The sequence below is a fragment of the Bolinopsis microptera genome, chromosome 7 (genome assembly GCF_026151205.1).
Source record: "Bolinopsis microptera isolate Bmic1 chromosome 7, MBARI_Bmic_1.0, whole genome shotgun sequence".
Classification (NCBI taxonomy): domain Eukaryota; kingdom Metazoa; phylum Ctenophora; class Tentaculata; order Lobata; family Bolinopsidae; genus Bolinopsis; species Bolinopsis microptera.
Window position 1 is genome coordinate 16,370,822 of NC_087078.1, and position 26,479 is coordinate 16,397,300.

The following is a 26,479-nucleotide window of genomic DNA, read 5'->3' on the forward strand; positions in this document are numbered from 1 at the left end:
TGGGCGACAGCATAAGGGGTCGTTCGCATATTACGTAATCAGCCGAGGGGGGGGGGGGTTTCAAATGCTTACGGTTGATTACGGGAGGGGGTTTTGGTCGTTGATTACGTAATCAAAATTTTAATTTTTTACCGATTTTAGTTGTCGGCTGTCGCCATCCAGCGCTAGTTGTCGCTATCCAGCGCTAGTTGTCGCTGGCTATGCGACACTGTCGCACCCGATAGTTTGTGATGGCCAGCGCAACTTGACCATTGTTAATGATTTGGCCCGGCGCGCGCTACTTCGTAGCTCGTGCCGTCGGGCCAACATTTCGAGAAGAAAGCGGCGCGCACTACTTCGAAGAAATTTAGACGAGTAACATCCGTCAACAGCGCAACTGGCCATCGCAGAAAACAGTTCGATAACTAGCGCTGGATAGCGACAACTAGCGCTGGATAGCGACATGACTAGCGCTGCATGGCCAGCGCAAAATATAAAAATCAAATATTTGCAATATTAGTATTACTCGTCCGCCAGCGCAATATAGTTGCGATATTACTCGTCAGCTAGTATATAGTGCTGGCCAGCGCTAGTCAGCGCTGCCGCTAGCCAGCCAGGGGTGTAGGAAGCGGGGGGGCAGGGGGCCATCGCCCCCCGGGCCCCGTGAAATTCGGGCAATTTAAGCCAAAAAGGGCCCTTTTTAATTTAGGCTTAATTGTTAATTTAGCGGGAGCTCGGCTTTCAGAAGTACGTATCGAGAATGACTCGGACAAAGTCAAAAATTTTCAAAGTTTTTCTGGAAACTACTTTTTTTCATGTTTCATGCTACCCTGATCATTTTGAGCCGAACATTTTTTTTTTTCGGTTTTTGAAGTCCGCACCTACCTTTCGATATACGATTTTGGACTCGAGGGTTTCCCTTTACTTTGTAATGCGATCTCGGAAGCTCAGGCCTCCTCTCTTCGCAATGCCAATACACAATACGAGCTCGGAAGCCGGGTTGTAGGTTTACAACTTGATTGACGATGTCAATCCGTCGAGATCGTTGCTCTGCGAAGCAGAGCAACGATCGTCGATCGTAATTTAATACTAGCATTTAATTACATTTTACATACTAATTATAGTAAATTGGATGTCATTTATCTAATTTAAAACGATGCAACAGTGATATGTCAAGTAAATCGGCGCGCGGCGCAGCAAATCGTCCATATTGAATTTACAACCAAAATTTGGTAGTAGAAAAAATAATTATTCCCTCCCTTCGATGCGAAGCAAGAATGCTAGTTTGCGCGGCGCGTCGAAGCGGCGAAGTCCTCCAAGTTTACAACCTACCAGGACGCGCGCCGAGTTGGACTCGTCGACGGTCCACCGTCCAATATATGGAGCAGATATTTTACGAGTATCACCCGTTAAAAGCCGGGAAGCGGGTGTTATTAACCACGGTACCAAATTAGACAGGTATTAGTTGCTAGCACCGGGTAATAATCACCTCTCCCATGTCCATGATATGTAGTACTTTATTTCCTCCAAGAAATTATTTATTTAGAGCTCCTTTTGACTTGGCTAGAACTATACATGGGAGGCCCCGGTTATATCAAGAGAGTCCGTCTCGGAAGGTTCTGAACCCACGATTGAGCGTCTTAAAACTTTTGTTTTAGGGAAATTATAATTTTGCTAGAATTCAGAGTTTCATGTTACTTCTTATTTAATTTAGTGCGGTTAGTGATTATAATTCAGACTTTCAATTTTGGTGGGTTAACACAAATTGAAACGACAATATAGAACAAAATATAGAACGACTAATGGTAGTATAATTAATGAGAGAAAAACCTTCTTAAATTGAAAAATGGTTATATAACAATGGAAGTAACCTTTTGATACTATACTAATTAATTGAAACGGTAGAAATTCTTCTCATAACCTATTTAAAGGAACTCTAAGTATATGTTGGTGCAATCACCTTTTGATATGTCTCTCTCTAAGAAATAGTGTAGGAGGGCTGGAATATCACGCGTCTTTGACTGAGTCTCACCGTCAACAGTTTGACTGTCACGAATGGTCTGAAAGCAATATCTTTTAACTATGGCAATAGAAACAATTTATTACGTAACCAACAGGAAATCTACTTTAAACCTGCACACGTCTTACTCGATAAACAATAATATAATACTTAATAAATTTACTATTTAAGACAACTACTTATTTTATGCGGACGTTATAACTGAACTAATTACCTCGGTTGACGACGGAGAATCAATTAATCTAGCAGGTATCGGCAAAGGCAGCACGTTCTGAGTAGGAAGATTCGGGTCTATTGACCTGGGAACGGAAACGGAAGTTTGTACAAAGTATATAATTTTGAGAGCACGAAACTACAATTACCAACTATATTCTTAAACCTACTTCATATGTAAAAACTAATGGAAAAGGATTTTACCTCAAGAACAACTTCAATCCGTATAATGGTCCTTCAAGTGAGAGGGAGATCGGGAATCTTATCGTCGTTAGCTTACTTCTACCCGGAAACTTAGTCACGGTTCTTTAGATTATGGAATGGAAGACTTGCCCGGTAAACTACACGATGTGTCGGTTCAGAGCAACCTGAATAGAATTAACCTTCAGTGTGTCGTATAGAATTTAAGTGGATATTGGAAACGGGAATAGACACTATAAACAATATAGATATAAAAATCACGTCAAACTATTTTATACGAAACAAAATACTAATATGAAAGGCTCACATTAAATCAAGGCAAGGAACTTACTGGAATACTTATGACTGGAAAGATTAAAGCATCCGGATGGAACCGGCATACTGGACTCTGTTATAAGCACTGCTATGAAACAAACTTATAAGACTGCACTGACCCGAGAAAGACATCGGATCTCCGATCTCTCTCCCTCTTAACTCCCTCCGACTTTCCCAGAGTCTATCAGTCTGGTTCATCAAAATCAGTAATTGTTCATCAAGATCGTTATTGCTCATCACGGTTTAAACTCTGCTATGCTCTGCTAATCATCCATTCTCACAATTCATAGATCTTCGTCTGAAACTGCGATAGGCTAGTCTGCTATCAGGTGATCTTCTGTGGTGTTCTGATTGTACACCTCCATGGAATGTCATCAACCGTGTCGAATTGTCTATTAGTTAAACACAAAACGCTTCATTTTGTTAATCAAACGTAATCTCTTCTCTAATTTAAATACACATCTTATTTCAATGATCTTCTAAACTTAACGATACCTATCTTAAACATAAAATTATTCAAGCTCAAAATGACTGGAATTGTTCATTACTATCTTCAATGGAAATGTGTTAACTATAAATCTAAATCATTTAACTATCTTTTAAAAGGAATATCGGAATTAGAGAGAATTTCGAGGTTCCTTACAGCGGGATCTCTGCTTTCAGAGGTACGTATCGAGAATGACTCGGACCGAAAATTTTCTAATATTTGATTTTTATATTTTGCGCCGGCCAACGCTGGCCAGCGCTAGTTGTCGCTATCCAGCGCTAGTTGTCGCTATCCAGCGCTAGAATTGTCGCTATCCAGCGCTAGTTGTCGCTATCCAGCGCTAGTTATCGAACTGTTTTCTGCGATGGCCAGTTACGTTGTATCACGTGGTGACCCCTACGGTCGTTTCACTATAGTACTAGTAGCGTCTTCGACGCTACAGGGGGAGCCGCGCACTTCGTGCGCGGCGGGTCATACAACGTATGACAACAGTTACGCTGGCCATCACAAACTATTGTGTGCGACAGTGTCGCATAGCCAGCGACAACTAGCGCTGGATAGCGACAATTAGCGCTGGATGGCGACAACTAGCGCTGGATAGCGACAATCATCGAACATTGATATTTTTGATTTTGCGCTGGATAGCGACAACTAGCGCTGCAGATGGCGATAACTAGCGCTATCCCATATCCAGCGCTAGTTGTCGCCATCCAGCGCTAGTTCAAGTTGTCGCGTTTTGACTATCGCAAAAGAACCGATTTTCGAAATACCAATTGGACAATTTTCGTTAATTATGTAATCAAAATTTTCGTTTTTAACCAATTTCCGTTTAGTATTAACCAATTACTAATACTAAACGAAAATTGTGTCTAATCTTGATTACGTAATATAGGAGGGGGTTGGGTCTTGATTACGGGGGGGGGGGGGGGGGGGGGGGGGGGGGGGGGGGGGGGGGTCAAACCTTGATTACGTAATATAGGGGGAGGGGGGGTTCGGTCTTGATCATTACGGTTGATTACGGAGGGGGGGGGGGGGGGGGGGTAAAACTTCGAAGAAATTTAGACTAGTAGTACTAGTAGTATCATCCGTTAATTCTGCGACTACGCTGTACGCATACGTATCACATTGATATGGTCAGAGCAAAAAAATGAGTCAGATTTTCAGGTTGTTACAATTTTTGGTTAGATTCGATGTTCAATCATGATTGTGATAACATTGATGGTAGCAAAGGAAACAAAACATTTTGTTAACAATAACATTGGATAAAATTACTACAAATTTCCAATTCAAATTTTAACAAATATAACACCAGGCCAAGAAAGTTGACTTGAAGTTTATCATGATACCGACTTCTCTTATAGCCAACATAGCTCTTCTAGAATGCTCGATAACAATAGAGATCGTAAAAATTTTAGAGGTCATACTCCTAAATTTCCTGCCTCAAACTTACATCAAATTCCCAATATTTTAAAGATAGAAAGCTAAGTCAGTACCATGAACTCCTTGGATGGATCATGATCTTCAGTAAAAAAATAGTGACCAGAGCCCGACATTTTATCTGAAAACTGTGTATCCTCGAGCCGGTCTGAAAATCAACACATTCGCGGGCGGGGGCCCCGTAAAATTGTTCCACCCTTAAACATACGCAAAGCTTTACACAAGTAAACTGTAGGTATTTAAAAACGATTTAGCAACACATGGAACGAAGCTAGAGTAGTTTTAATATATTATATGCGATATATTCGGAATAGGGGAAATGAATAAAAAGTTACAAATACACCTAGAATATTTATTAACAATTACACGGTATACTTAATACTACTTTAAAGAGTTTATATCTTATCTCTTATCTCTCATAATTACAACTGTAAACTGTTCTTCAGGTGAAGCCTTGCATTGATGAATCACGTTACAGGTAAGATTTTTGAAACTATAGGACTTAATTGCTGAAATTATTAACTGATTCTTATGTTGCTACGTAGTAACGATATACTTATATGTAAATTTATAAAATGTGTTATAGCAGGTATCATATTCAGAATAATAAATTTTCAGCATTTTGCTTAGCACCCCGTTAATTTGACATACTGAAAAATCCGCATCGGTTTGGGCAAGTTAGTTCCGAAATATTTCATCTGGCGATTTAAAATGCAATTTAATACAATGAAAAGGACGCCTATTATAGCACATTTCCATTGGATCGAGACGTCCATATGGTTATGTTATAATATGGCCATATATAACCACAGAACAATAATTAATTGCAGAAATTGTACGTCAAGCGCATAAACAGGGGGGCTAAGCTTGTTTTGATCAATGATTGAAATAATATATTCATTTGAAAGTCTCATTAAGTTTTACTTTTATACTGATCGTATATATACTTCGCAAGAAAAATATATAAACCCTGAATAAATTAACTTGCATCTTGTTGCATGGATTATTAATATAGAATAATTGATTTCAAATGTATCCTCATCCCATCATAATCTCTTTAAAAAGTGAACGCTGAAAGCATACTCGACCTTTAAAACAGGAAAATGAAAAACAGGCGTATCAGCACAACTTTTCCTCATTCACCAGCCGCTCCGAGAGAAAAACAGTGTTGTGAAATGGTTAGTTTAAGTTTTGAGAATTCTATTCAGTTTAAAATTATTCTTAACATAGCGTGTGCAAATCATCGAGAAAACAGGAAAATGGACAGAAAAGTTTGTCCTCTAAAAACCACAGAATACAACTTATAAAAATCTAATTCTTCTGTTCTTGCTTGAACTTTAAATCTAATCAATTAAACACGTTAATAATTGATAATTAAATCTTATCCGATGGTCGCAGCGCTTTAGGCTACATTATAACCCAGATCAAGATCAGATATAATTAATATATTATGTATTGATATATTCATCTGTACAAATTCTCAAGTTTTCTTCCTAATTGGTTAGGAACTGAAGCAGTAAATAGTAGATCGACAATCGAGGAAAATTTGCGTTGTCGCGACAAGGTTATGATTGGGTCGTTGACATGACAACGCGCGATCTGTTTCAATAACACCCGTCATCACAGTTCGTCGTCCGAGGAGTCGCTGTCTGTTTCTGAGCTCGAACTGGAACTTAACCGGGACATGTTCTGGACAGCTGGAATTTGGAGTATTTTAATAATTTAACCAAGGTCTTCGAAACTGAATTACTAACTTTGAAAATGACTAATTAACTCGCAAATTGATTGCATAAATTGTCAAAAAAGTGCCAATTTTTTCATCCTGATTGACTACGAGAGAGATCCCTAGTCTACTAATCAACAATAACTCACATTTTTGTCGCTTCCCACATTTGGAGCTGGTACTGGTGTCCTTCAATCTCTGTTCCAGCTCTTCCCTTCTCTTCAGCTTCTCTTCTGGCCGCAATCCCACTGTCTTCTTCAAAGCTGCGGATGGGTCAGGTGACGTCACTTTAAATTTGTTTATTTTAACTAAAATACATATTTCAGAACCCCAACTCAATTGGGGCCCCACTGCCGATGAATATCGACTGAATACCGTCCTAGTTCAGGTGAACAAAGTGGCCACTGTAAAGTGTGATATGGTCCCTGCTGTGGAGTGAGCCTAAAAGCTCTCTCCTGGAATCCCGCGTAGATATGGAGGCTCTCTTATCAGTGCCTACACTAATTGTAGCTCACTTTGTGCGAAAGATAAAGACCCGAACTATGAGTTTTTCACAATGGGATAGAGCGCTTTAAACGAGACAGGGTCAGTGCGAGGAGGATGAGAGACCGGGTCAGTGGGATATTATGTCACATTTGTGGTACAAAACCATCAATTAAACCACTTATCACCGGCCGATTTAAAAAAACTTAACCTGTTAGGCTTCGTCAGAGTTGTGCCAGAAATGTACCGAAAAAAATCAGTCCCGTAACTGTTACCTTATCTTTGGAGAAATCCAGTTTCAAGAGTACTCTGCCCGGTAGGGACTAGGGAGGCGTTGTACAAATAGAACCGCCGTTTTATTTAGATAGACATATATCATATATATTATATAGAGCTCATTTGCATTGGTATAACTTATGTTACAAGCCCCACCAACAATGCGGTTAAAACGGACCTAATTTTATGGCTCTAGCCCACTTTAAAGTTCAATGGCATTGTCAACAACAAAGATACACACTCATCCTACTCAGAATATGGAAAGTTAAGTCATTAGTGGGTAGCACCTTATGAGCAGCCAATAGATACCCTCACATCCTCACACGTGACACACCACGTGATATAAGGTCAGCAAAGAGTGAGCATGCTCTCCTTGTAGCCACAGTACAAGCTTCAACAGTTTATTTTTGTTTGTGAAACTACTAAAACTTGCTAAAGTATCGCGATAAATAAACCACTGCATTATCTCTTGAAAACCAGCTGGGATAAAGAGAAGATGATTATCTTCTTCACCTTCCTTTGGGCGGCTACGATTGCTACTGATGCTGACGGTAAGTTATTATAACCAGAGATAGTGATAAGGTGCCGGTCCAGTAGGGAGCTTCTAACTAGCTTCTAACTAATAGGACATTATTATAATCTATACAACTACAATATTATTAGGTATGAGGGCTCCTGGAAACACATAATTTATATGAGAGGTTTCTCTCTGATCATTGCTGTTCCATAGTTCATATTAATCGTAGTTGGAACTGTAGCATTCAACAAATAAAATTACAGGTTGGGTACCAATAGGAGACGAGGACATAGAATACGATTTAGAGAAGTACCCTCTTCAACTCAAGATCACCGAAACTAGCAAACAATTAAATTTGTATTTCTTTGACAAAGATTATGAAGAAGCGGGACAAATCCGACTTATGTTTAAGCCTCTGAAATATAAAGTACAAGACGCGTGTATAAGAGGATTCATTGAGCTTCCGTCCAACTTCCCGAGCGAGACGACCAATGAATGGGTGATAACCAAAACTACAGAACCGCGTGTTACAATCCAATTTAATGATATAAAAGTGGCTGACATCCCGATATCATATAATTGTGAGGAACAAGAGGTTTGGAATAGAGATGTGACAACGATACGATTCAACGCTTGGGGAGCAGCCGCTAACAGTAACTCATTCTTCTACATTCCAGCAACAGCAGGTGACTATATAGATTCAAAATAATTGTTCTATAACATATCTGGGTCAGATTTTAAAGGGGGACAGTTCAAACTTTCAAAACATATCAAGTTCTCGTGATAGCTTTTCGAGACATGAAATCTTCTTAATAAATTACAATTTCAGCGAAATGCGAGGATCTAAATGTGGGCCACGCTACAGTTTTGCAGAGTGAGGACTCACTCGCCACAGTCACATGCTCTAAACGTTACGCTCTGATTGGTGAGAAGGAGGTCACGTGCAAAGATGGGGAATGGTCAGCAGTGCCAGAGTGCAGAAAATGCGGTATGGAACATAGTCTTTTAAGAGTCAAGTTTATAATAGTTTGTATGACTATGTAATTAACTACGATGATTGCAAGGCAGCAAAATCGAAAAGCAGTAGGGCTGCTTTTCGGTATTGTGCGCTTAAAATATTTGACCACGGCCCTGTGCAAAATGTTATAGTTAATTACATTAGATATTTAGACCCAAAATTTCATTGAAAATATTTGAATGATTTAAGAGTATTCTAGTAATCCCGATTATTACCAAATTACTGGCAGTGAGAGGAAAGATTTCTCGATAACAGGTGACCGTTTAAACTTACCATTTTCGTAAATTAGTTTAAATTCGATATAACCAGCTACAATAAAAGGGACATTTTTGGTTAACAACTTTTCCGCCTTTATCATAATATGTTTTATTGAAGTTCCAATAATATTCAACTTTACAGGTCACGATCCAGACACTGAAACAGAACATCAACCACGTGATATGAGATCTACAATATCCCTGATCCAGCAATATCATGATTAGGAACTAATTCATTTATTCGAACATTTTTGCATGATGACCCAGTTTTGATTGTAATTTATTTCTGACAGATTATTGAGCATTTTACGCCTTTATTTGATTGATTTTACTTCGCCTCCCGAAATAATGAATCAAATCTAAAATCTTCGTTCATTTGAGATTGACTGGATACAACATTTAAGAGCAATAAATCGTAAGGCTTACGGGGAATCTTTTTCTGTTCTTTAAGGCAGTCATCGGTGTACTTCTGAAGTTCTCGGAGAGTGGATGGTTTGAGGGTATCGAAATCGATTTCAATTTCTTCTGGGTTCGTATCTTGACCCTGAAATTGAAGGACATTGAATTAAAAATAAAGATCAACCTCTTTCAGGATTTATTAGGATACTAAACAAAAGTGCTGGAACGATGTTTCATTTTCCTAAATTTTCACAAATTTTCACAAATTTCCAGTAAAATACCTGTAAGTTGGGTTCTCTGCTCTGAATGATAAGGACGACCTTGCCCAGCTTGTCTCCGGGCAGCTGGTTGATGTTCTGTGAGAGTTGTCTCTTCTCGTCGTATGTCATGGGTTTACAGTCCTCTTCTCGGAGTGTGGGGGTGGTAGACGTGGCTGTGGCCATCGTTATCCTCCTGTCACAAGACAGTGTTAAAACTTGGGGATTGATTCTAGGTTTAACCGGAGCTAACAAATTTGTCATAGTAGAGTATAGAACAAAGGCCAGATCAGAATATGTTAAAATTCATTGGACAAAAGGTAAAACATTAAAATCACTTACTCAGAATGTTCTGCCTTTTTGGATTGACGTTTGTTAACTCTTGGAGCTTTAGGTGCCCGAGGTTTCTTGGGTTCTTTAGGAGGTTTAGGCTCCCTTGGTTTTCGGGGAGGCTTAGGTTTAGGAGATTTGATAGGTGGTGGAGGAAGTGCTGCAGGTTGAGGGGGAGGTGGAGGAGGCGGAGTAGGCGGTGGAAGAGGCTGAACTGGTCGGGGTGGAGGACTGGCAAGGACCGGACTGGTTACAGGGCTGGGTGGCACGCTGTGGGATGTTTTGGCCATCTTGGCCTTCTTTTGCTTTGCTTTCAGTTTCGTTAGCAGAGCTATCTGTTGTTCGAATATCTTTATCTGCAAAGTGGGCTCGGCTAAATATAATCTTATCAAATAAAACGTATATCGTTATTCACAACGTTTCTTAAATATTTTTGAAAGCAATTTGTTAGAAGTTTTTCATTTACCTGTCCCTTCAAGTCATCGATAGCGTTGTCGTATGACAGGTCCAGTTCTGACTCGGATTCAGCCTCACTGGAGGTATCCACAACCTGATCAACTACAACAATCTTCTCTGGGGGAGGGGCAGAGGGAGGGGACTTCAACGTCATTTTAGCAGGAAGGGGCGTTGATCTGGCTATTGGTGGTGTGGGTTTGGAAGGAGTTTTGACGGATTCGGAGCTCTTCTTGGTCTGTCTTACTTGAGCTTGTTCCACGATTTTCTTGAAGCGTGACTCAAATGAGATCTGAAAACAAAATTGAACATCAATAACAGTTTCAAATTTCTCACTTAAATTCATTTCACCTATCTCAACAAGACACGCAGCTCAGGGCGATAAAATCATGTAACACAACAGTTCCTAACCTCTAGTTCCTTAGCCATGAGAACAACATCATGTCCAGGAGGGTTGTACCGATAACAGTTACTAAATATCAGTCTCATATCTCCCGCAAACTCCTTATCATCAGTGTACTCTCCCTTCTCCATCTTAGCCTGAGGTGATACCATGGTGTTACCACCTCGCTCTGTACGTTAAGTGTGATTATGCAACACGTGGATATATTTGTTAAGACACTAAGGGATGAGTTGCTGTGTGAATGTTATGATGTTGAACCGTTGAACGATGAAAAGAAAAACGCGCCAAAAGGAGTGGAAAAGCCGCATCTCCACCGTTTATAATTTATACATCATTATGTTCATTTTAATAACACATGATTAGTGCTGGAAACTGGCCATTATGGACCATAAGAGCTAGCATGAAGGTATTCAGAGGGCATCATTGCAATGTACGGACTGTTACCAAGTCTAGAGTCTAGACGCGTTACTCATTGTTTTAATATATTATATCTGTCTTGGCAGTGACTACTGGATATGGTTAGAAGAGTAATAAATGAGGTAGGACAACAGAACGGAAACCGTGTGAGTTGTAATTAGTAAATAACAATATATTCTGTTAGGTTGTGTTCGTGAATTATATAGACAATTAGGTGTTAGATGCATTGATGCAGACTGTTGTAAACCATGACGTGTAACTTGTTAGATTAATATGATGGCAAACTTTCAAGTAGAAAAAAAAGCTGAAAGTAACTGGAACGCATCTGTCTGTTTCAAAATATAAGCTGACAGGCTGGATAAAACAACCAACTGCAATAAGGAAAGTAATCATGACTTGTATGTTAAACATTAAAAAGGCCCTTAATCACTCACCCTGATAGTACCGAGGTCCATGGGTTTCTTAATGATAGTGAGGTAGTCGTGTAGTCCCAGACTGGCATGGTCAACAGGTTGGTAGAAAGGCCAGGCACTTGACTTGTGTTTACGACCCATCAATTCCTTAAGTAACGTGTGACACTGCCGTAACTCGGTGCTTTGTTTTGGTTTCTCAAACTGTTGGAGGGGTTTGGATTACAAAATAATGATACAATTAGAGGGTTTAAACCAGGAACTTGTGTTTTTTAACATTTACGGATGAAGACTTGTGAGTTTAATAACGGACGTACACGTCTTGGCAGTTGGCACTTGCTCAAGAGCATGCAATAGCGAAACTATTTGTTCGAATTGTTTTAAAAGTTTGTTTTAAAAGTTTGTCATAACTAATTTGTTATAACTGTTATAGTATAGAGTGAATTTTAACTGAGAAGCACTTACTGATGATGGTGATACGACTTTTTTGGGATGTCTGTTACGAACAGCTTTAGTTTTAGGAACGACGGGGGAAAGAGTAGTCGTGCTGACCTGAACAGATAATGTTTTAAATGGAAGGTTTGTTTTGAGAAATTACTATGAGAATAGTAGATTCAGTAATCAGTATGAATCACATGTTTCGTTTTAAAGTATTTACTCAAATTCTTAGGGTCAATACTCAATTTCAGCACACTTTCCCATAAAATCTGGGTTTGATAACCATCCTTACAAGTTTATACAATGACATTTAGTTCATTGTTCAAATTGTTGGCAGACACCAAATATGGGAGCTGTTCTATGAGGTTCATGTTTGAGAAAACCAGCCAACTTGCTTAGCTTACATTCTGCATTCTGATTCAGTAAATTTGGAAAGTTATAAGTTGTCTGAAGTAAATTTGGTCACTGGAAAACTGGTCACAAACCTGGTCACTCGAGAGAGGGGTGGTTGTATCCGCTTTCCTTTTCACCCCTTTCTTTACAGTCACTTGAACTGAGGTACTACTCACGTCCTCTTTGGACTCTGATACAAATTTGATCAGATTTGAAAATTTCACAGAATTTGGTTAGATTATTAGAAAAGAAAAGTAATTATATAAACTATTGATTGGTGGTGATTTGAAAAAAATAAGGTACCCCATCGAACAGAATATGTAAAATAAACCAAGGTCAAAAATAACAGAAATAGTCTTGTGAACGTGTAAGATGCTGGAATCAGATTTAGAATAACAAACATTGAGACAACCTCTCCAGCACATCTATTATTTACATTTCAGTCCGCAGACCTGACAAACTATGTTCCCAAACATAACAATGTGAAAAACTGGACAACGTAAAATTCCAGCTGTGCCCCCTATAGTCAGCACAGCACAGGTTAATTGTAACCATTTTGGTCACAACCACTAAACCACTTATAACATGACTATGCTATGTGAATCAAAATCTTAACAGCACAATGTACCTTGTTTAGTTGACATTTTACCTAAACTGAATGGCATGGGGGAGTGTTTTTGAGTGGCAACGGTTCTGATGGGGGCACCAGGAAAAGCCGGGATAGGGTAATTACTTTTTGTGGTGGGGGTAATGGGAGTTGAAGCTGAGGATGACGTCACAGGTGCAGACTTTGGTGCCACAGCAGGCTTTGTGGTCTTTGTAACACGTACTTCGGGCTGAATGGGGAATGATTTAAATTTTATCATCATTTAGTTGCTACTTGTCAGCTAAAATCTGTAGTTAAGATCTTAAAGTTAAACCACCACATGTTCAGCAATACGTTAAACCACCGCAGCAATACGTGGACATGGTACCTTGTCGTCCCTCACCTCGTGATCCGGGAAAGCTTTCAGTTTCTCCTGGTATACTGCCTCCAGTTGCTTTGCCATGAAATATATGTCCTGAAAATTAATAAATAGTTTTTGTTTGGTTTCCCAAAGAGTTAAGCAGGAACATTATATTTCGAACAATTGAAATCACTGATGATTTGTTTTGTTTTACACATATCATGAAACGAATCGTTTGCCCGCCAATTTGATTGTTTTCAATTGTCCTGAAAATTATGTGCTACGATGAAATCGTCGTTTATTGCCCACAGTAAGATAAGACAAAACATGATGAACAGAATTGGAGGATTATGAAATAAAATTTAGCACAAACATCTTGCGGCTTGTTGTAGAGAAAGCAGTTGTCAAAGACTTGTTGGCAGTCGGCCAATGCCTCTTCAGCGTCAGTATAGACGTGATCCTCAATATTCTTCTTGATTGTGCCGAAATCCATTGGTTTCTTAACAACCGTTAAATAATCCTGTAACACAAACAACAATTTTAACTTACTGGAAGTAAACAACTTAACAAAACACGAGAAGCAAGTCATACCATTCATTAATTTGAGAACACTGCCATTTCTCTAGCAGTCGAAGCTATCAAAACAGTTTAAGTTATCTGAACTAATTAGGAGGATTCCTTAAGTTCGATTTACCGGTATATTGAGAGCGACTGGATCGACTGGTTTCTGAAATGGCCAGCAATATCGGTTCCTCCATAGAGGTTTTACTATCTTATTAAGAAGGAACTGAAGGCGAGTGGTGGTGAAGCCTAGGTTTTCTGAACCGTCTGGGTTTGGCGGCACTTCATCTTTCACCTGGACAAAATGTTTTTGTTTTAACCTGTTCGAACATATAAAACAACAAATGAATTTCGGGGATCAATAAATTTAGTTTCCTGATGAAAAAATTCGGACAAAGTCAATATCTGAAGCATAAGACGAACCATTTCACCCACCAGTAGAGTTTTACTTTCAACATCCTCATATTTCGAAGAAGCTCGCCGGATTCTCTTCCCTAGCGGGCTCGTCTCCTCAATATTCTCCACAACTGCAGGAGCACTTGTTTGTTCCACAACAATTTCAACTGCTTCTTTGGCTGGGGAGTCAACCTGTTTGACTGGTGATTCACTCGAGTTGATGTGGGTAGTTCCTGTCGTAACATCAACCGTTTGAGACTCCTCAACTACCGTCCCCATACTGAAAATTGAGGAGTTTGAGATGAGGACCATCCGTAAATGATATGATCGTAGAATTCTTGTAAACTATTTTCTGATTTGGGCAGTGATCTGTCGATCAATTTCACTGTCAAAGATGTTTTCTCTTCGTCGAGGCGATAAAATGGAGACAACGCGTGTACGTTCAGTGCGCGTAAAAAATGTGCTAACTACAATTTTAGCGCAATAGAAAAGATGTGTATTTTGGACAAGAATTTCGCGCCTTACATTACCCGCCAAGTGTAGACCCCCTAGACAGGCGGGCAAAATGTTCTAAAGATATGCTAATAATTCAGGAGTTTGTCATATGTGTATGTTTTGTAATGTGGAAGAGTACTCAACTTCAAAGCTGAGTTGATTGCTCAAGACAGTGCGTGTAGATCAATAGTAGTGTTATTACTCAAAGGTGCATGCTTTGATTTATTCAAGTTAATGATATTTCTATCCAAACCGTTTGTTTACGAATGTATTATGGAATTTTAGGGTCTCAAGAATTGTTGAAAAACATTCCTTTTTCAGAACTACAATTATGGCTAAACATACGAGTGAAATGTCACAAATTGGCGATACTGGACAATGTCAAATTATCACTGTGCCGAGATAGAAGAGATGTATCAAATAATACAAATAATGTTGTACAAATCCAGGAGAATACATGTACACATAATGAAAGTTGAGGCTATGACTAAGAATTATCCAAATATTCGCATATTTTTTAGAGAAGATAAAAAGTTTTAATCAGAAGCTATGCAGAGCAAGCACACAATTCTTAATCTCAATTGAACTGGAGCACATCATGGCAGATTCAGCGTGTACACATTAATTATGAGTTGGTGTAAAAATCAGTAAATATGGATTAACGTGTATGTTTATTTTTGCGAGCCCTGCTTTTCAATTTCATGGTGAATATTTAAAATCGTATAGTGAGTAGCAAGCAATAAGTAGGTTACATTACCTACGATAAGCAAATACAATCAATCACATGTAATTGGCGTTGATTAGCTATACAAGAAGTAACTAATAGGCGAAATAGAAATCTTAAATATTGTTCAAATCTTAGAACTGTACTTTGTCGTTAACATTTGCTCTGTCAAGGATGAATAAAATCCACTAAACCTGAAACTCAAGCAATTAGATCTCTTTTTATTCTACTATCATGTATGTTTCTACCTTGCAACTAATGAAGCCATCAAACAAGGTAGTAGGTACGGTGGGTCAGAAACATCTGATAATTTTGATTTTTCATACATAATAGTGACATAAAGTAATGTGACGGAATTTTGATTCATAATATTGTAACGGACACCCAAATTTCACATTTGAGTGGTTTCAAGAACCTTGGTGCACAGAAAAAGGTCGGTCTAGTTTAAATGTTCCTTATCTTCTATTATAAACCCATATTGGGGGTTTTGGTGAAACTGGATCAAAACTAAATAGCGCGAAATCAGCTGTTTTACCTATACTAATAGATATTAACAATCTGGACCAAGATAGTGCATACGGTGATTAAATGAATACACCTGTACTTCATTTCATAGATAGCTAAAATAATGGGAACTCGTACAAAACATATCGCTATTTGACTTCATCGATATCTATGAAAATATCAAAACCAGAACTATCATTCAGTTTCTGCTAACTGATACGTAGTGAACAAAATAAAACTAAGGCAAGACGAAAAGATAATCTACTGAGGGCACTTTCAAAAACATCTGTCACGGAAAAAATGTTAAAATTTGCCAAAAATCAGTTTTTGTGGCATAATTTGGTGGATAATTTTTGGAACGGGATGAAACTCCAGAATATGGTGTGCTATACCCTAACCTTTACTATCTGCCACTTTTTGTTTCGATTTAGGGCTAAATCTGGTGGATAAAAGTGAAACAGACCAATCCACTTCAGGTGGCCTTTAAAAATATTTAATTCCATCTAAACTCCTAAAATATGATTGAGACTTAACAATAATCGTTATAACTTCATAATTTCATAAGTAGGGCCGGGATTTTTCTTAAGGGCCAAATTTGGTGGATATATTTTTTTACCTCTTTTTTAAGACTGTTATTTGTTAGCTAACATCAATTTACTGGTCTTAAAATGATGCAAAGGCAATGTTAAATCTATGGCATCAACTATGAAGTACAAGATTCAAGTTAAAAGGCTATTTTTGGTGGATATAAGTCAATATTAATTAGTTAAACACGTAAATGTTACCAAAATATCAATAAATAAGACATCATCATGATTAGAAACAGTTGAAAAAGATGAAATATAAGATGTTGAACATTTATGCATAAGGTACTATGGCATTTTAAGCATTCAGGGCCAATTTGGTGGATAATTAACTCAAAAATACTTAAAATATCGACCTGGATATTTTGATATCCATCAATTTTGGCCTTAAAACTCGGCTTGAGCTTATCACATTTTGTGCTGAACAAGAAAAAGGTCTAAACAAACCAATATCAGTGTATGATTTCATAATCGAGCAAATCTAAGGCCAGAAATAGTGGATAAAAAAGCAAATTTAACCGTTTTTAAGCTAATTTCTTAGGCATTTATCCACCAAAAACGGCCCTAAATGGAGAATGTTTGGAACGTTTACTTGAAACTATAGCCCTTCTTTTCGATCTCAGAGCAATGATTTTCAGCTCTTTCGACCTTAAGATATAATTATTGGGCGTTGAAAGTGGATCACATACGTTATCAGTCAAGAAATCGTTATTTCAATCACTGAGGTAGGTTATTCACATTTAATATCCACCAATTTTAACCTTAAAAGTCGTCTTGGACTGAAAATTCTTTTGAACTGAATTAGCAAAGGGGATTTTCTATCTAGAAACAGTTGTAGTTTCATGATAGAACACATCTAGGGCCAAAAATAGTGGATACAAAAGCAAATTTTCCCGTTTTGGTACTTTTATCCACCAAAAACAGCTCTAAAGGCTGAAAGGAAACAGTTTGTTAAGTTCGTATGAAACTATATCCATTCATTATGGCCCTAGAGCAATAATTGTATACATTTTCAGCTTCTAGACGAGATAATTGGGGTCTAACAATGGATAACCTGCATTATTGACTCAGAAATTGACTTAAAATTAAATCAATCTTGAAGCTCCAATATATCCACCAAAAATGGCCTAAAAATTAAATCTTCTATGCTATCATAAACTTGAAACGATTTCCAACCTGATCCGTTCACTGAGTAAAGCTGGTGAACTTGTTGACCAATATAATTTTTTCAGTTGAAAATTTTCGGTATTGAATTTTATTTCATCGTTTTATTATCCACCATATCTAGCCTTAAAATTGAAATCTTTCTTTATTTTCGCCTTTTATCATAGAGGCATATCGATTTGCTACAATTCTATCTTTAAATAATCACCATAAATTAACCACACGTAAAGTTACAGGCCAACAAATGATATATCCACCAAACCCCTCTGAAAAGTATATCCACCATTATTAGCCCTGATTTAAATGCGTGTATCTCTGCTCATAGACATAGTAGACATTTTATTCTTTTTGTAAAAGTTGAACTATCGTTTTTTGCGCCCACTTTGCCTACTAAACGGTACTAGAAAGATATTGTCCATGATAGTCTTGAAGCGCATCCAAAGGCAAGTATCTCAATACACTGGTCCTTGGCAGAATGCCTATAAACCTGGCCATAGTTGTGCAAATATCGTTTGGACCCAGCGAATACTAGTGTCAGTTGTCAAAGAAAAACGCTGGTCTCTTCATAAGATGGGCATTGACATGTCCTCTGCTTTTGATACCATAAAGAGGTCGGTATTACTTGACATTTTAGCTGATGCTGGTTGTAGTGAGGACGACATTCGACTGGTAAGGTATTTGCTCGCAAATACTAAACTGAAGATCAAAGTGAACTCAACAATATCGGGAGAGTTAATTGTCACGATTGGAGCTTTTCAAGGCGACAGTTTGTCTGGAAACTTGTTCACTCTATATCTGGCAGCAGCACTTTACCACCTGCGTGCTGTTATGTCCTATCTAAGACCTAACCCTCCCATAGCTGAGAATCTGTTACCCCTCGAGTGGGAGTATGCAGATGATGCTGATTTTACTGATGAGGATAAAAGCAACTTGGAGTCTTTGTTGCCAATATGTAAAGAGATATTGGAAGAGTGGAATCTTTTTGTCAATGAGTCAAAAACCGAGTTCACCCACTTCTATCTGGCCGGCAAGAACGAGGTTGATGACAAAGGAGAGCCACTCAGAGGTAGAGAACCTTGGAGGTCATCTATCTCTTTAGGCTCTAAGTTGTGTAGCATCGAAGATGTCAAGAGACGATGTATACTTGCTAACATTGCTTTTCAGAACTACAAAAAAGTCTGGGAACAAGGTAGACGTATACCCTTGAAGATTCGACTCAAGATATATGAAGCACAAGTTGTTTCAATACTGATGTATAATTGCAACAGTTGGGCAACATCTAAACAACTCCTTCAAAAACTTGATGTCTGCCACAGGAATCATCTCCGTACGATCATCGGCATGACCTACCCTAATGTCATACGAAATGTGACTCTATACAAACGCTGCGAAGTTGTTCCACTTAGTGAGCGTGTTGCTCGTGCACGGTGGAGAATGCTCGGTCACATCCTCCGCAGTGATAATAACTCACCTGCCCAGCTTGCCTTACATTTTGCTGTAGAGAGTCAGAGTTTGATGAGAGGTAGAGTCGGACGACACCAGTCAAACTTGTTAAAAACTATTTTGAACGATTTAAGTGACAGAAACTTTAGACTTGTAAATACAGATGATTTATACCATTTAAGACTTTTTGCAACAGATAGAAAAGCATGGAGAGAGTTAAGCATGATTTAGTTTATTCTGTGTTATTTTTCTCTTGGTGACTTATCAGGTCATCAAGATGTTCTTTATGTTCTATTTTTGATTTGAATAAAGTTATATAATAATAAATATAATGAACTATCGCAAATCCTATGCTGAAAAAAAGTTTAATCAAAATATTGAGTTTATCCACCAAATGAGAGCTTCTAGAAGTTGAAATTTTTCCCGTGACAGATTCGTTAACATAGTTTTTGAAAGTGCCCCTGAATATTATAATCTAACAGTTTTTTGCTAGATTTTGTTCGGAATTTCACTTAAAAGAGAGCTTAAAGAAATAGTCGAGCAAGATTACTTAAGATAAATATACAGTATTTAAACAGCTTCCGCTTCCAATAGTAACTAATAAATGAAGCGGTTAAATGCCCTTAAAAATTGAGAAGATAAGAATTAAACCGTAATTCCTTAGAGAGGGTTAATTAAATTGTAACAGGAATTTGAATGACCTTAAAATGCTACGTGTAACTTTTTGGCAAGTATGTAAGTATACTACTTACTGTTTCATTTTATATATATATATATGGAACAGTAGAACTATAAGAACGCCCACCAAGATCCGTATCTACAAGGCTGCTGTTTTTACTATTCTGTTATATGGAGCTCAAGTGTGGAACACAACAAAGAAGCAGATGAAACGGTTCGAGGTCTTCCATCTGACCTCCCTGAGAAGAATCTTGAAGATAAAGTGGTTCTTCCATGTCTCCAATGAAGAAGTTCTCAGGCGTGCTGGAATAAAGTCTATTGAAACTTTCATCGGTTCGGCTAGACTAAGGTGGTACGGACACGTTGTCAGAATGCCAGAGACACGGTTTCCCAATTTTCTACTGGATTGGAAATCAAACTATGGAAAGAGATTGAGAGGACGACCCAGCAAAGGCTGGATGGCCTGTGTACTCGAGGATGCGGCTGACTTTACAGGTGTCGATAACATCAGCAGAGACGCAGTAAAACAGTTAGCTCTACAACGAGTGGAATGGAGGAACATGATACACCGTAGAAGAGATGTGTGTGATGCAGGCCACTGCAACAACTAGGAGGAGACCTCTTCATGTAGCATGTATGTATGTATTAGTTTAAGGGCACGGATCCAATGGGCAATGGTTATACGGCAATATTTAGATAACTTTGTCACACTCATAATACGATGCCTCTTTTTTACTGTGAGGTGTCCTCAAAACCTTCAAAAAACTTATTATGTGATGGTTCTTCTATCGATTGCAGCCCTATTATATGCTGTGTTGAATGGTTGCCTAATACACGCGCTCACCCCTGCAGATCTGCACCTATGCACGCACTTGGTTTTTGGGAAATGAGGTTAATTCTGTCACATTTTATAGAATTTTCAATTTTGGGTGCATTGCCGAAATCATTTTTTTTCGATTTTGGTTTGAAAAGCGGGAAAACTCCATATAAGGAGTTTGAATGATACAGTTGATTCAAAAGAAGGCAGTTGAAGTTAACATTTTCACAAAAATGATGCGACGAAGTCAACTTTTATTGTCCCTATTTTGAAGAATTATACGTCTATTAGAATTCAATATTCTTTTAGAAATAATTGGTAGTTTAACGATGTTAAGTTAAATTTGGCTAAGTCACTCAAAATGTGACAGTATTAAAATGTTGTGCCCCGACAATATAAATTTAATGTGGAAAACTGTGTGGGCTACTATATTTCTTGTGTTAATCAATTTCAACCATAATAAGAACTGTCGATGTGAACAACAAATTATCAAACATTTACGACAAATTATGTGACGAAATTAACATTGCTTGCCCTATTTTGAAGTTCATCATATTATCTCTATTAGAATTCAATATAACTTTATCATCATACAAATTTCGATAAACTAGTTATCTGCCAGCAAGGAGCAAACAGAGGTATAATAGTTTTTGTGACAAAATTAACCTATTTTTTTACCATGTTGCGATGTTTCAATTGTGACACTGTAAACATATTACTACCACAGAATAATTTATGTGACTGGTGCGTGGTTGTAATCTTACTATATATAAAGCGAGACGATATATATATATATATATATATATATATATTTATCGTGCCATTTTACTGACACCACGGCATCATCTTTAACGCGACTTTCCGCAAAAACCGTAAAAGATATACAACTGAAACATTTTTGACTGGGTTGAATGCTTTTATGCTTTTCAAGACAGCATGAAAAAATAAAAAATTGGCCAAGGAATAGGAGTTTTAGAGCCCAAAATTTGAACCCCAAAGTGGTGTCAAAAACGCGAATTTTTTTATCTAGACACTTATTTTACTTCGGTGTATTCCAACAGCCACAATGTTACACAAGTGCAACCAGCCAATTACAGGAAGCCGAAGGATCTTTTTGGCCAGTGACGGTTAAGGTAGTGTGTACCATACTTTCTTCGTCCGAGACTTTGCTGCAATGTGCAGCTCCTCATTTAACCCTCACACCCGATTTCTCGAGTATTCGGCTGAGTAGACCGGGGGGCTGCATAGACCACTCATGATCCTTAGCTGAACGTCGACGACGCTCACCCCACGACCAGGCAGTCAGTGGGTTTCGAACTCGCAACCTAACGATTGTAAGACAGGCGTTCTAACCAACTGCGCTACCTGGCCGATAAAATAGGTAATAATTATTTTAGTCTCTTGAGTCTTGACACCATTTTAGGGTTATACGGGTTCCTGCTAGTAGTGTTAATTGATCCAGTACGTAATATAGGGTGTTTAAGATGGTATATCAATATTTGCTCAATTTCAAACATGTGCACAGTGGGGCAGCATGGTGACATTAAGCCAAAAATTCATGTCTTTAAAATCTTTTTAAAATGGTTTTATCTTGTAGCCAGGTTGTAACTGAGTTCAAAACTTTTTGAATTATGTTTCTATCTCAATCCTAAGCCGAGTTATGGACCCTCAAAGTTGGGCGCTGGCAATATTTCAAATTTTGGCAGTGAAAATTAGAGTTTCATGGCATGCATAAGCATGCCAAATAAACCATCATGGTGCTTTTAATCCACGATTCTGCCATTCTAATCAACTTTCCTCATACTGGGATGATCACTGAGGAACGATTCTGGCCAAAATATTTGTCTTTCTGATGAAAATGGATTTTTGCCAGCCTTCTGGATGATATATCTGAAAATAAGCTCATTTTTGAGAGTAAATTTTTGGAATTTATCCATTTAAATTTGCTGATAAACCATAGCCGCTAATAGCCGCATATGTAGAGTACCTTAGAAGGTGTCCCAACATGCCTGCAACCATATAAAAGCCCCCTGAGTTCCGACAAGTTCCGACATTTTGAGGAAAAAATTTTTTTTTGGGTCCAGCCTCACGCTATTTCTCAGCCTTGAAAAGCTCACTGATAGACTAAAAACTGATTTTTTTCATCTATTTCATAGCTTTTTGGGGCACACTTCGATCTTTTATGCTAATACCAGCAAAGTTCAATAGGAATAAGTAATATTTGGATGGAAAAATAATGCGGATGAGCCAAAAATAGCCAAAATCTGGCAATTTGAGCTCGGAAATTCCAGGGCCGGGGCAACTCTGATTTCATAGGATTTTTCTTATGTTTTGGTCATATTGCAAAGTTTTTCTGGTTCTCCTTTCTGAAATACCATTAAACAATCACATCAGCATGATTGATGACTATTTCCATACGAAAAAGCAGAAAAATGGGACGGAAACCGCTTGAAATTGGATGAAATCTTAAAATTGCTAGTCAAAAAAGATGCTTTTTGTGTGACAGAAAGTGCCAAATTTTAAAAAAAATTGATGTTTTGCCCAAAAAAGTAGTGAAAGTTGTCCTATTTCACTGAAATAAGTTATAATTGACGATTTAACCCAAATTGACACCACCAAGATGTGGCCAGAGGCATAAAAAGGCAAAAAACCCAAAAGTCATAATGCCCTATTAGATTGCCCCACTGTGATGTGTAGATATCATCAAGAGTATGTGACAAAGTAAACTTGCTCTTTGCTTGCGACTATCTGATATTATAACAATTCCCAGCACTTACAGGTCATAAAGTAATCTTACACTACTCAGCATTCCTTATCAGGGTGCCCTAAACATTCCTCATATATTTTCTTACATGTGTGACGGAGTAAACCTGGGAGCACCATTTAACGAAAAAAGTCGTCAAATATGTAGGTAATGGTCATATGTATTGTGTACCCATCCTATCAACTGGACACTGTCACATGTTTATAGTGTATTTAGGCGATATCTTATCACCTGATAAAGATATCGTTGTGAGACAAAGTTTGCCTAGAGGATGAGACGATTATCCTTACCATTAAGGCCAAGGGTTTAAATAATTTCATAGTGTGACAAAGTCAACTACAACGTACTTTTTAAAAGGGTAACTAATATTTACCAATAACCTCAAACTCGAATGAACGTGTCCATTTATCTTAATTTTTAAAACACTTTGCTGATAAAAGGATACGAAACAAGATGGTACCCTATTTTGTAATTCTCTACACAAATCGAATGATCAAAATCTTTTGGAGTGCATTTTTTCTATCAGCCATCTAATCATAGAGTTCTACAATAAAATCCTTTAATATCAGTTCATATTTTCCATTCTTAGGCATATAAGCGATGATTCTACATGATTCTATAACAAAATTATGGTTGATGTCTCAGATTACTGTAATGAAAATGGGGCAATAAAATAGAAAATAGAGATACTAATCATTTCAGGCTGTTAGAATTATATAATCAAATTTAATTGAATTTGAATCAGATCTATGATTATTGAATCTCCCTTTGAGTCTGATTCTGAGGATTATCAACCCAAGCCTTGGATTTGCAACCGTCAAAATAAGGATATAAAAATCAATAATAAGTATAAATGTACCTGATATAAAGTCAATTAGCTTTTAGAGTACCACATCTTCAGGTTACATACATCAATAGCACAATAATACAGCATCCTGGGAGAAGATATATAGGGTTATTTACTTCATATATCATTATTTCTATTTAACTGTAATATACAGTAAAACCTTTATCTACTGGGCCTCTTGGGGGAAACGTGAAAATCCATTTCAGGATAAAAAGAATAAACCTTTAATTAAACTATCAAATATGGTTTACTACCCTCCCTTCACAACTTTTATTTGTCTACTCGAAGAAAGAGGATGCAAATTCTATCCTCAGCTTTTACACCAGTTTCAACTAAATGCAATTGCTCTGCCCGTTCCTGACGAAGCTGCTTTGGGAAATACACATTTTCTGAACACAATCAGTCCAAAAGCAGTAAAGATGAACAAAGAGGAGTAAAGAGAACATTATAATATGGCCCTAGGCCTGGGTGACGTAATAGACTCTTATTGTAGGATACAAGGATACAAGGATACAAAAGTGATAATTATTTTATTGAATTCACAATAGTTATAATTCTGAAATAATTTAAGGTTACACAATTCTAGTTATTTACAAATGTGTAGGGATAAAATAGAAATGTTTTATAATCCCTTTATAATACTATTTTTGAGGTCCTATAGCATTATGCATTGGCCAGTATTTGAGTGGAAATCTGGGCTCTTATAGTAGGCTGTAAAATTTTCGTTCACAGAGAGAATTGAATGGATTGCTCTTGCTGTGGCAGTAAATTTTGTAGGGTCTAGTGTTTTATCGGATAGCAAACCGGCTAGGTCAGTAATATTTTTTCCATCGCCTAAAAAGGCAATAGATGGTTAGAAGTGGTAGGATTTGAGAATGGGTATAGTGGGTATAGGTTTTTCGTCGTGTCACAAAGCAAAACATGCATTAACCTCCGCAAACACGTGCTCCTTTACAAATTATCTTTCGATGGTCGCGCGCGCATTTTACAATGCTTTTATGTCAAGGTGTACTCTATACCAAGAATCGAGCTAATAAATCGTGTACGGCGCGCATGTAGTAAAACAAAGTATTTTATTTAGTAAAACAAAGTATTTTATTTATTAGCAGTGCAATCAATTCATATGATATAATTATAAGAATATAATAGTATGTCACACCTATTTAACTGTTACGTTTGAGTAGTCGTGCCATGGCTAAATCTAACTAGGACCAGTGGTGTCGATTAACATTTAATAGGTGAGTCTAAGTGACACAAATGGAAAATTTTAAGAAAGGACGGATCAAAACACAGATCCAAGGACAAGGAGACCCCACTGCAGGACCATACATGCTATTGGCTTGTGCATGGCCCTATATGCATATACCATATATATGTATATCTCTTTTCGCTATTATACATTTTGATTCGCATTGATATTTGTCGTTTAAGCTTTCGTTAACTTCATGCGATACAAACTTCTCATTTTGTTGTGGGTGCTTGGTGCAACCCGATATTAGTAATCCGTTATGTTGTTGTATAAATTATGATGTTATGACTATCATGTTGAACATGATTGCCCATAGATTGATTCATTATATTTAGACGAAATGAACGATACATTTTATTATGATTCACATTGTATTAACTACCACAGATTTGATTGGGTGACATCTGTCCGACAGTCGAATTACCGGTTTCCGACAAGAGTCGCTGTCAGATAGGAGTCGTTTTTGGCGACATCTGTCCAACTTTCGGATCAAATTTGCAATTTCAGATCACGTTCGTATTTCACAAGCTCACGTGTAATCTTGTGACGTTGCTCCCACAGTCCTAATATAATGCTGATTTGATCCATTGAGATCTGATCCATCGATACGTGATTGACTATTTGAGGACAGGATCATGCTAGCCGTACACTAACAAGCTGTAACAAGCTGCCAATCACATCACAGCCTACATTACACACAGGAGAGCGGTATGGACTTGGAGATCAGTTATTTATATAACATTTAAACTATTGTCCAATTTTTGACATCAAATGAAAATAAACTATGGCAGAGTTCAGCTCAGGTCATATCTCAGTTCAGATCATGTCTCTAATTGGAAAATGGAAATGTGTCGTATTGCAATTAGATCACAATTTCGGA

At 37.7% G+C, this 26,479-nt stretch overlaps 1 protein-coding gene and 1 long non-coding RNA gene across 9 annotated transcripts in view; both read right to left on the minus strand.

The window, feature by feature from the left end:
• Nucleotides 1-1,869: 1,869 nt before the first annotated feature.
• LOC134818552 (uncharacterized) lies at nucleotides 1,870-3,361 on the minus strand. The gene is made up of 4 exons (XR_010160671.1): nucleotides 2,745-3,361; nucleotides 2,417-2,580; nucleotides 2,214-2,298; nucleotides 1,870-2,039 (listed from the first exon to the last, which is right to left on the minus strand). It is a non-coding gene; the product is annotated as an uncharacterized LOC134818552 (long non-coding RNA).
• Nucleotides 3,362-4,414: 1,053 nt separating this feature from the next.
• Nucleotides 4,415-26,479, minus strand: part of LOC134818437 (bromodomain testis-specific protein-like) — an 80,996-nt gene continuing 58,931 nt past the window's right edge. The window contains exons 2-17 of one of the 8 annotated variants that reach the window (XM_063827991.1): nucleotides 24,363-24,438; nucleotides 14,370-14,610; nucleotides 14,068-14,229; nucleotides 13,747-13,893; nucleotides 13,416-13,487; nucleotides 13,160-13,262; nucleotides 12,519-12,616; nucleotides 12,061-12,147; nucleotides 11,620-11,799; nucleotides 10,777-10,905; nucleotides 10,379-10,657; nucleotides 9,925-10,268; nucleotides 9,607-9,778; nucleotides 9,353-9,470; nucleotides 6,525-6,638; nucleotides 4,415-6,349 (exon numbers count right to left, since the gene is read on the minus strand). In XM_063827991.1, coding sequence (XP_063684061.1) covers nucleotides 6,273-6,349; nucleotides 6,525-6,638; nucleotides 9,353-9,470; nucleotides 9,607-9,778; nucleotides 9,925-10,268; nucleotides 10,379-10,657; nucleotides 10,777-10,905; nucleotides 11,620-11,799; nucleotides 12,061-12,147; nucleotides 12,519-12,616; nucleotides 13,160-13,262; nucleotides 13,416-13,487; nucleotides 13,747-13,893; nucleotides 14,068-14,229; nucleotides 14,370-14,609 — 2,322 coding nt within the window. In that variant the 5' untranslated portion in view covers nucleotide 14,610; nucleotides 24,363-24,438 and the 3' untranslated portion in view covers nucleotides 4,415-6,272. Of the gene's footprint in view, nucleotides 6,350-6,524; nucleotides 6,639-9,352; nucleotides 9,471-9,606; nucleotides 9,779-9,924; nucleotides 10,269-10,378; nucleotides 10,658-10,776; nucleotides 10,906-11,619; nucleotides 11,800-12,060; nucleotides 12,148-12,518; nucleotides 12,617-13,054; nucleotides 13,263-13,400; nucleotides 13,488-13,746; nucleotides 13,894-14,067; nucleotides 14,230-14,357; nucleotides 14,611-24,362; nucleotides 24,439-26,479 lie in introns of all 8 variants that reach the window. The other 7 variants (XM_063827990.1, XM_063827987.1, XM_063827989.1 and 4 more) reach the window with 7 other exon arrangements.